The sequence below is a fragment of the Gossypium arboreum genome, chromosome 5, assembly GCF_025698485.1.
Source record: "Gossypium arboreum isolate Shixiya-1 chromosome 5, ASM2569848v2, whole genome shotgun sequence".
Taxonomy (NCBI): Eukaryota; Viridiplantae; Streptophyta; class Magnoliopsida; order Malvales; family Malvaceae; genus Gossypium; species Gossypium arboreum.
Window position 1 is genome coordinate 3,702,493 of NC_069074.1, and position 10,952 is coordinate 3,713,444.

Here is a 10,952-nt window from a genome sequence, read left to right on the forward strand (position 1 = left end):
GGCTATGAATCAAGAGGCTGCCCTGCCTGACTCAATCATTATTGACCCTTTCTTTTGGCTTAAGTTTCATTTTTACATGCTTTGTTCTATTTAGGTTCTTTATTATCGATGAGATCAATAATAAAATATTTCTTCTTATACCCATCCTAGCATTTGCCTTCTCATTTGTCTATACCCAAAAGCTTTTAAAAGGAGAAGAAAAAAGCAAAGAAAGAGATTTGGAATCTTGACATTTAATACCTCTAACGTCTTGTTTTAGATTCTTTGTCTTTGATTCACATGCTTCAATATCCAAGCAAAGAATGACTTTAAATGCATTGCTAAACCCAGTTTTGTTGGATTACTTTTTTTTTTTTTTGGGGGGGGGGGGTGGTTACGAATCAAGCACACTACCTGTAATAAACAACATTAACGTTTAGAAAAAAACCTTAATGGCCTATCCTTGTGCATGTAAAATGTTCCAAATGTTTTAACATCTGGACTCTAATAAGTCTTAACGTTTAAATTCCAGCAATTCCGGTTTTTGTATATTTATTTAAAGAATTCATACATTGCTTCTGGCAAAGTGTTTACCGGGAAGCAAAGTTGGGAACTGATTCCTACTTTAAATGCATATGAATATTTTTCTTCACACTTCTATACTAAAGAAAGCAATTCTAATTATAATTTTGAACAACATGCCACATCAAAATCTCTCCCCTGGAGTTCATCCATTAAGCTGTCTTTAAGGCAATCACCCAAAAGCTTTTCTCTTTTGCTCTGTTTAGAAAAGTTCATATTGTGGGTGTATTTTTACTCATCTCTTTAGGAATTCGCTGGTCAAACAATGACGCAGGAGGAGCAGAAACATTTGCTGCATGGGACACTTTCTGCAACAATATATGGGATAGATGAGCTACCATTTGGATGTAGAGAGAATTTTTGCCTCCAGGTAAACCTGTACATATTTAGGGACTATTTATTAGAGCTGCATTAAAATTATATCATGTCTGGAATAATTTCTCATATCTTATGTTATCCATTCTTTTCATTTTAGTTTAAACTATATCCGTTCTAACATATTCGAATTTAACTGTAAGAGAATGGTCCTTTAAATATACATAACACGAAGATACTACAATGTCTTGATCACGATATTACAGTGATTTATAACACGCACACATTCTTAACTGTCTGATTACCATGTGTTAATGTTGAATGTAAACAAAACTAATGGACCTTTTTATTTTTATTTCTAAAGGAATTAAATCCTTGCGCTATTGTTTTCTTTAAATGTAGGGGACGATGACTGCAAGCAAGTTCCAGAAAAAATGTCTCGCCACATTCAAGAGAACGGTACGATACCTGCCATACTCTTCCACCTTTCACTCATCTCGCGTGCTCTGAAATATTCCAATAACTTCTTTTGCAGGCGTTAGGTCCACAGCTGTATGCAACGGTTGATCTAGACAAAGCCAGAGTTGCCCGAACAGGTGTTGTAAGACACAAGCCATCTTCGCCCCAATGGAACGAGACCTTCCGCATATATTGTGCCCATTTGATCTCACATGTTATATTCACTGTAAAGGATAACAGTCCGATAGGAGCAGTGCTAATAGGCCGAGCTTATTTGCCTGTCAAAGATATTATTGTAGCCAATGGGGCGACCGTGACTTGCAATCTTAAAATACAGGATGAGGAGCGTAAGGCACTACCTGGACAGCCACAAATCCGTGTTGCATTGCAGTTTCAAAGTGTTATCCAGGAGGAAAGTTGGGGTGTGGGAATTAAAACCCCGGGTTTTGAGGGAGTTCCTTACACTTTCTTTCGACAGCGACAGGGCTGCAAAGTTACTCTGTATCAAGATGCCAATATCTCCGATGGTTTCAAGCCTGACATACCTGGGATGACTTATGACCCTCGAAGATGTTGGGAAGACATCTATGATGCAATTAATAGTGCCCAACACTTCATTTATATAACCGGTTGGTCTGTTTACACTGAGATAACTTTGATAAGGGATCCAAAGAAAGAAAAGCCTGGAAGTGATGAAACACTTGGGAACCTGCTTTTGAAGAAGGCCAGGGCAGGGGTGAAAGTTCTTTTGCTTGTTTGGGATGATAGAACTTCCATTGAATTGCTGAAACAGGAAGGCTTGATGTCAACCCATGACGAAGAAACATCGGCCTATTTTCGGTTTAGGGGAGTGCATTGTGTTTTATGTCCTCGTAATCCTGATAATAAACGAAGCTTTGTCGAGGGCATTAAAATTGCTACCATGTTTACTCACCATCAGAAGACACTTATAGTTGATAGCGAAAACCCGAATCCAGGAGAGAACCGAACGGTTGTCAGTTTTATCGGCGGTATTGATCTTTGTGACGGAAGATATGATACGCAAGATCATCCTTTATTTGATACATTGAAAGACATCCATCATGATGATTTCCATCAGCCAAACTTCAATTACTCATCAATCGAGAAAGGCGGTCCGAGGGAGCCTTGGCATGATATTCATTGCAAACTAGAAGGTCCGGTTGCTTGGGATGTCCTTTACAATTTCGAACAAAGGTGGTTAAAACAAGCTGTGTGTAGGAAACATCACCTGTTTTCTACGAAGAAGCTAGAAGAAATGACATGCCGACCACCAAAGAACCTGCCTTTAGATCACAGTGAAACATGGTGTGTCCAGTTATTTCGATCCATTGATAACGGGGCGGTTGTTGGCTTTCCTGAAAATGTTAAGATAGCACATCAATATGGCCTTCTAAGTGGAAAAAACACCATCATTGAACGAAGCATTCAAGATGCATATATCAATGCAATTCGCCGAGCAAAGAACTTCATTTACATTGAAAACCAATATTTCCTAGGAAGCTCCTTTGGTTGGAACTCTGAGGACGTCAAGGATGAAGATATTGCTGCTTTAAATCTCATACCAAAAGAACTCTCCCTAAAGATTGTAAGTAAAATTAAAGCAGGCGAGAGGTTTTCAGTGTACATTGTGATTCCAATGTGGCCTGAAGGTATACCAGAGAGTGGTCCTGTCCAGGCAATCTTAGATTGGCAAAGGAGAACCATTCAAATGATGTATCGTGATGTTGCTCAAGCCCTTCACAATAAGGGCAATCCCCGAGACTATTTGACGTTTTTCTGCCTTGGGAACCGGGAGAAAAATAACAAGAGTGGAGAGTACTTACCTAATGAGAAACCAGACCCTAATTCAGATTATGGGAGAGCTCAACAGTCACGCCGATTTATGATCTATGTTCATTCAAAGATGATGATTGGTATGTAATGAACTGATCATAGTTTTATTTTAGCAGAAATCTCTCAACCTTTTTATTTATTTAATTTTCCCATTTGAACATGTTTATAGCTTCTTGTTCTTCTCAGTTGATGATGAGTACATAATCATTGGCTCTGCCAACATCAATGAGAGATCAATGGCTGGCTCAAGAGACTCTGAGATTGCAATGGGGGCATTTCAACCATATCATTTAGCTACTAAGCAACCGGCTAGGGGTCAGATATATGGTCTTCGTATGGCTCTTTGGAAAGAACATCTCGGTCAGCGCCATGACTCTTTCGCTACTCCAGAAACCGAGAAATGCGTCCAGGAAGTGAATTCTATTGCTGAAAGAAACTGGGTTTTGTACTCAAGTGAAGCACTAGAGGAGGATCTGCCGGGTCACCTGCTTCGCTACCCCATTAATGTTGGAGAAGATGGCTCAGTTTCATCCCTTCGAGGGGCTGAAAATTTTCCAGACACCAATGCTCCTGTCCTTGGAAGCAAATCAAACATCCTTCCTCCAATAGTAACTACTTAGTTTCATAGCTGCCAATACAGGATTTGCTTGAAAAATATTTGTAGCCATGTATTTAAGGAATCGGAACGGATTTATATATTTAATAATATATATTATATTTTCAAAATTTAGGAAAAAATAGTATATACTAAAAGGTAACCAACTTCGAGGTTAAGATTTTAAAGAAATTTACAATTTCAAGCCATTCAATAAAACTAGAAAACAGATTAATTTAGGAGGCAACAAAGGAGAACTGAACGAGAGCCCTTTGGTAACTGAAGGAGCTGGAAACCAACGTCTTTCCAGTAACAAGATTTACGTTTTAATCACGAAATATCCGTATCCATTTCTAAACATGCCGTTTTCAAGGTCTTCTTTCTTTTCAGAAAACCCCTTTTTTTTCCTTGTTTCATTTTCTAGGAAAAAAGTCCGGGGAAAAGATTTTAAAAAAGAAAAGCAAAAAGTATTGATTTTTTTTTTTAACCTTGCAGGAATTTTAATCTTTTCTTTCCTGGAATTTTGGTTTTGCTTTGGGGATTTTAGATGCAATCTTCTGGTTACCTTTCCACTTGGGTCTCTGCCCTTTTTGCTTGCATGGGGTCAGTTCTTCTTCTTCATATTTTTTTTTTACTGCAAGGAAAAAAAGTTTGTACCTTTTAAGCTGTTTGTTTGAGTGGATATTATCACATTTAGCTCTTAGCTCTCTTGGTTATAAAACAATGTTGTCAATGCTTTGTTTGTGTAGTTCAAGTTTGCTTTTATCTTTAAGTATAGAATCTTTGGGCTATGTTTAGTGCTTACTTGTTGTGTAAGCGAGCTATAAGATGAGACGTACGGAGGGAAGGGGGAAACGGTTTTAGGGGACTTTTTCGATTTTGAGGGGCATTCTTTGCTTGAAGCATTGGATAGCTGATTGCATGACACAAGAGATTTTGTTTTGCTTTTGGGATTTGAGGTTCCACGGGAGCTATGAACCCTAGGTGTTGTTTATTACCTCGGACTGAGAGATGTTTTGGGAAGAAACCATTTTGTTCGTTTGTTTTCTTTTCTGGAGCTTATTTACGTGCTCTAACACACTGGCTGATGGACACATTCAAGGCTAAATGCAAAGCTCTCTTCAGTGTGAGAGACGACTTTTCTTTTGTATGTTTCTCTGTATTGAAACTTTAGTAAAATGGGCTTAAGTGATTTTTGTAATTGCATTTAGTTCCTGCACAAAATATGATCCTCTACATGTTGGAGATTAAGCTGGTGCAATTTGCATAATTTACCTTCCCTGCATTTATGTATTAGGGAAAATGGGCTTGATTGATATTTGCATGTTTGCTTTTAGTTACTGCACAAATTTGATCCCCTACTCATTGGAGATTAAGCCTAGATATCGCCCCTTCGCCACCAAAGGTTTAGCTGTTTGCCTGGCGTAATTTGCAGTATTCACCTGCCCCGTGGTCATATTTGTAGTTCATGTCATCTAGACTCAGGAAAATGATTGATATGTCAATGTCACTATGTTTCATGTGCAACCACTCATTGATTATCTTCAACATCACACATTTTGAAGCTTCCCTTTTTTTTTCAATTATTCTCAGATTTTTATATTATTATGGCTGCAAAATTGATGGCTTTTTCTTCCAGCTGGTAGATTTAAGGATTAAGTTGTTATAGTTGATACTTGATACCGATCATGCACTTGGTTAATCCTGGTTTGTAACAGAGCAGAGGTTGTTTTGGGTGCTTCATTGCGGTGGATGATCCATCTAAGCGTCTAAAGATTCAAGGCCGGAAAGCAAAGAGATCTAGCTGTTCTGAGGATTTCTGGAATAGCAGTGGGTGCGAGATGGAACATAGTGGAGTCCAGTCCCAGGGAAGCATTTCATCAACCAACGCATCTAATCTCGATCCTTCTGGCAGCACAAGTCATCCTTCTGAATTTGAAAATCATGGCAAGTTCACCTATGTTAGCTTCTATATGCTACTAAACAAAGTTGAATAGCATCCCCTTGTTTCGTTTATTTTCATGTGATATTGCAAGTTTGTAGCAGCATTATACCGAATGTACCGGAAAACATCTGCCTACAGAGGGATAATCATATTGGTAGGTAAATTTTCTCAAGATGAAAATTTTGCTTGCAGGCCTTCTTCTTTGGGACCAAACAAGGCAACAATGGCTTGGAAATAATAAGTCCGACAAATGGGTGCAACCTCGGCAACCCACGATAAGGTTCGTAATTTTAGTTGTTCTTAATTTAAAAGCATAGAACATTAACTCCAATACATAGGAGAGGGAACTTGAAGCCCAGACCTTAACCCTCTTAAGGAGAGGATAACAACCATTAAGCCAAGTTTAACTTGTTTCAACCACTCTTTACAACTTTACATGTTAAAAACAGGGCTTTTTCATTTTTATTCTTTTTTTTTAAAGACCTATATCTTGATGGTGCTTATTATCTACACCATCTTATTGCAGTTGGAATACAATCTACGAGAGTTTACATGGGAACTTTAAGCCATTTCCGCACCCAATCCCCCTTCCTGTAAGTTTTGTATGCTTGTTTTCTTATCCTTATTAGAAACTATAGATATCCTCCTCGTACTGTTCCTCAAGCCTTGTCGTGTTAACTGTGACAGGAGATGGTGGATTTCCTAGTTGATGTTTGGGAGCAAGAGGGCTTATATGGTTAAAGCAGGATGATGCAAAACTAGAGAAAGGAAATATATTTTTCCCCATAAATTATTGAGATTGTCTATTTACTTATCATCTTCTCTGTATTATTCTTGCATAAAGATGCAAATATCCCACTATTTCTATATGAACTTCTTGGCCCCTTTGCTGATAGTTAACAATGGACTGTCGTTTGTGCGTTTTTGTCTTTTTTATTAAAAGAAACAAGATGCCATCAATAACCCATTTAAAGGGAGCTGGGTCTAGCCCACTGTGTCTCAAAACTTGGAAACAGTTGCCCTATGCAAATGTTAGGCTCAAAACATTAATAGCACCTCTTGCCTGTGGGTTCCTTTGTCACAAAAAAATCGGCCCCAGTTGTATTACAATGCACATGCACCACACCACAACTCCATATACTTTACATATATAAAAGACAAACTCCAAAATTACAAATATCATGATCTAATATTACATAAAAAAAAAAAAGGTTTTTGAAGGTTAATCTTAAGCTGCCTCAAAGGTGTGTTGTTTTCGTGTGGGGAAGCCATAGGAAATTTCTTGATAACCACCAGACAATCAGACCTTAAATTCAACTAAAGCAACTTGAATTGACTAAATGTGTTTCACATTTAATTTAAGAATGAGCATATTAACCTAATGTTGTAACACATAATATAATGTCCTATATTTTAATTAATATTCTAAAAGATCAGTTTCAAAAGTAATAGTAAATGAAAGTTTGGAGAATACTTTCACAACCGTGTTTAAACTGGAACTTGCTAATGAAGTCACTGTTTCTGGAAGCATACATCGAATTTGACAACAAAATTTAAAGAAAAGATGGCTTCTTCATCCTCCAACATACAAAGTGGGCGTTGTTGGGCCCCACTATTGCCCCATCCTTTACTCGTATCTTTTCCTTGCCCCCCTTTCAAACAAAACAAATGGTCAGCCTTTTTTTTTTTTGCCCTTTTACCACGTACATCATTGAGGCAAAGAACCCTGTGTCAAGTTGTCTTTTTTTTCAACAACCCCTGTTCCTCTTTTATGCTTTTCTTTTTCTTTAATACCATTAGCATTTTATGATAATATCATGATTAACTTTATATCATTAAATTTTAAAATTAATTACTTTTCAATTATCACGTCCCGTTTGATATTTTGTGTTATTTATATTTGCTTTTTTTAATATATAAAAATTAATATGATAAAAACAGTGAAATAGAATAAATATAGATTGAAACTGGGAGGTTTCACGTATTGAACAAGCAATTCCCTCACCTTAATTAATGCACCCCAAAAAAAAAAAATAGAGAAAGCAAGTGGATGATGATAATAGATTAGTCAAATGGAGAATATGAACATTACATGATGAGTTGGGCACATTTAGAAGTAGTAGTGATAAGAAGATAAAGAAAGACTTGGGGATGGTCCTTGCTCCTTTTATAATTTAATATTATCCCTCGTGGATATCATGGAAGATTTTTAGTCCAAGTGGTTGGTTTCAACTTTTAAGATTAAAATCAATTTAAAAATAATAACAACCTAGGAAAATAATTAATGCACTATATTTATTAATTATTTATGTTTATACTAATGCAAGTTAAATTACCAAAGAAAGGGAACCTTAATCTTTGGTCAAAAGCGTATATTTACGTTCACTAAAAATCAATGAACCTGGGAAGAAGAATCTATGCATCTGCCTGTGATAAACTCAAATGATGCATATATATATATTTATGTGTATGCAGTAACCTAGAAATAATATTTATACTTTTCATGTGTTCACAGTAACCTAGAAACTGGGGTAATTCAAAGGTTCCTTAGTTATCAATAGTACATACAGTAACCTAGAAACTTGGGTCATTAGGTAAAATGGAAGTATTGCATTTTGATCCCTGTTAAAATTAATAATTAAATTTACATCCGTTTAATACAAAATTCTACGCATAATTCAAATGGATGGACGTCGTTTTCATTGTATATGGCTGATTTAACATTCCAGAATGAACAATGAACCTATCCATTTTCTTGCATACCTTGCTTCTTAATGGTTAAAATTAACATATATATATAAAAAAAGCCTTATATATTCAAATCATAATTACCAATAATTAAATTTTGAGTGGGAAAATAGTTGTTGTTAATCTCTCAAACCCTGCCTGCTAAACTATGAATTTCATCTTATCTCATCAATTGGTTTTTTATATATGTTTTACACTAATCAATAATACTGATATTTTTCCAAGTCAAAATGTTCATATGTGAGAAGTGCTATTGCCTATGAGGGCAGGGTCGGACTGCCGTTCGAGGTGGGGCAAATTATGCTTCAAATGGTATAGCTTTTGTTAACACTTAACAATAGAGATCTAAAAAAATTTCTAGGATTATTCTATTTATTAAATATATTGAAATTAATACAGAGTTTATCAATAAATGCACTTGGCACAATATGTTATTATAATTAATGCCTAAATTCTAAAATATCTTTACTTTTTGGTGACTAATTATCTCAAAAAATTAATTTATAAAATAATTCATACTTTTTATATTTTTATGTTTGAAAACTGTGGATTAATATTCCAAGTGTCATATGTGGTTGAAATTTAAGATATGGAAATGTATGTATGTGGCCATCAATCTTTTCCTATTGCCCACATACATTGCAATTTGCAAGTTGATATATTATAGAACAACTTGTGGTGCTTTTTTTTTTTTCTCATTAATATTAAAAATTCTATTTCCATAAATTATTAAGTCCCTCATTTTTCTTTAATAACGCTTTCCCCGTTTCACGTCCTTCTCATGGACTAATAAAAATTTATCACAAAAATTTTCTTTTATAAATAATAAAAATAAATGTGTAGGGTAGTACGGGGTCCTTACCAAATCTTTTCGAATTATTTTCTTGGTCCACTGAGTTAGTGACAACACATAATATACATTTTATATATAATATTAATTACTCTAATTTCTTCGATAATAATAATAATTAAAATGCAATGTATATGAGTTGGGTTTAGCTCTGCGTAATTATGGCTGTCATTTCCTTTATGCTATTATTATTAATGTCCTTAATTCATGGGGGGATTCATCTCTGGATATACAACTGGATCCGTCAAAGGTTTGTATAAAATTCCAACATGAACCGATCTATAATTATATATGAATGCATATGCAAATGAAGATTGGGAGATCAGCAAAAGCTGCTAACACTTATATTTATATATATAATGAAATGCATGCATACAGGTGCATTTCTGGATTTCATGAGTTGGAAGAGACAACTTGTTAATGGATTTTTATTTAATTTTCATTGATTTCGAGTTGAGTTTGTTTATCCTAATTACTTGTAGGATAACAATCACCTTATTAAGGAACCTCATACTAATGTTTAACTTGAGTTGCAATTAAGCCTAATAATATAATAATAACAAAATAAGCTACCACATATTAATTAATGTTTGGCAATCAAGTAATATTAATTAATATGTTTAAAATTAACTAATAGCCTTGTATGGTATTTTCCAAGTTGCAATTATTTTTTTCCTTCTTGAGTTTACAAGTTACAACCATAAATATATGCTTGAACAATAATTAATTTAATTTAATTTAATTTAAAATATAAATAAATTAAAAACGGAAATAATTTGAATCTAAAATTTGTGCAGTAAAAATAGAGACCTAAACATAATAAAAGTTACAATTATTACTATTTTTGGACATAATAAAATGTTATAATTCAAAGTGACGAGTGATTTTGAAATAATCAAATTCAAAAGTTATATCATACAAAAATATTTATGCTTTTTAGAAATTTTAAAATTTTAAATTAATAAATATAAAATTATATTTTGACTCTCCTAATTTATAAAAATTAATTTAATTCATTAAAATTATAAACATATATACTATTAAAATTAAAATTTTGTTTCGGTCCCTAAAAAATTTCCTAACTTCACCCCTGGTCATACACGATAATATTATGTATTAAATACATTATTGAAGCATGTCCTAAGACAGTCCATGTTTTTGCTATATGCATGGTGTATAATAACAACAGCAATACAAATATTTTAAACATGTTTTAAAACAAAATTATTGGAATTCAACGCCAAATGGTTTTAGCAATTGGGTTAATTTCTCTTAATTATTATTTTAAGTTTTTATTGATAAAAAATTTAAAGTATTTTAATTAAATTCTTAATGTGTCATATATATTAATTAAGTTATTATGATAATCTATTCTTTGGTTTGAATGTTAGATGATGATATAAATATGATGTAAAATATATTTAAGGTAAATGGATTAAATTTAAGGATAGCAATGAAGGGATGATGATGAATACCTGTTGTCAAATATTTTATATGTGCCAGCCTCAATTTGATTTATGCTGCTATATTTGAAACAAACCATCCAAGGTCTTGAGCAAATCCTCAGAATGTGGCAAACCAAGGCTTCCTCGCCTGCCCAGTTCTGTTGATTCTGCAACAAATTA

At 34.2% G+C, this 10,952-nt stretch overlaps 2 protein-coding genes and 1 long non-coding RNA gene across 6 annotated transcripts; 2 read left to right on the plus strand and 1 right to left on the minus strand.

The window, feature by feature from the left end:
* Nucleotides 1–499: 499 nt before the first annotated feature.
* Nucleotides 500–1,417, minus strand: LOC128293147 (uncharacterized). Its single transcript, XR_008283226.1, has 2 exons — nucleotides 1,345–1,417; nucleotides 500–937 (listed from the first exon to the last, which is right to left on the minus strand). It is a non-coding gene; the product is annotated as an uncharacterized LOC128293147 (long non-coding RNA).
* LOC108472561 (phospholipase D alpha 1-like) lies at nucleotides 791–3,915 on the plus strand. Of its 2 annotated transcripts, none has more exons than XM_017774108.2 (4): nucleotides 791–931; nucleotides 1,279–1,335; nucleotides 1,412–3,269; nucleotides 3,376–3,915. In XM_017774108.2, exons 1-4 carry the CDS (start codon nucleotides 827–829, stop codon nucleotides 3,807–3,809), a joined length of 2,454 nt encoding a protein of 817 aa, XP_017629597.1. In that variant the 5' UTR covers nucleotides 791–826; the 3' UTR covers nucleotides 3,810–3,915. The 2 variants fall into 2 exon arrangements, with proteins under 2 accessions (XP_017629597.1, XP_052884647.1); XM_053028687.1 differs by having other exon boundaries at nucleotides 3,359–3,411.
* A 104-nt stretch (nucleotides 3,916–4,019) lies between these two features.
* On the plus strand, nucleotides 4,020–6,632 carry LOC108473047 (uncharacterized). 3 transcript variants are annotated; one of them, XM_017774611.2, is made up of 6 exons: nucleotides 4,020–4,157; nucleotides 4,280–4,387; nucleotides 5,508–5,731; nucleotides 5,922–6,009; nucleotides 6,256–6,322; nucleotides 6,417–6,632. In XM_017774611.2, the coding sequence occupies exons 2-6, from the start codon at nucleotides 4,332–4,334 to the stop codon at nucleotides 6,468–6,470; spliced, it is 489 nt and encodes a 162-aa protein (XP_017630100.1). In that variant the 5' UTR covers nucleotides 4,020–4,157; nucleotides 4,280–4,331; the 3' UTR covers nucleotides 6,471–6,632. The 3 variants fall into 3 exon arrangements, with proteins under 3 accessions (XP_017630100.1, XP_017630099.1, XP_052884648.1); XM_017774610.2 differs by lacking the exons at nucleotides 4,020–4,157; nucleotides 4,280–4,387 and adding an exon at nucleotides 4,758–4,931 and having other exon boundaries at nucleotides 5,503–5,731; XM_053028688.1 differs by lacking the exons at nucleotides 4,020–4,157; nucleotides 4,280–4,387 and adding an exon at nucleotides 4,758–4,910 and having other exon boundaries at nucleotides 5,503–5,731.
* The last annotated feature ends 4,320 nt before the right edge of the window (nucleotides 6,633–10,952 follow it).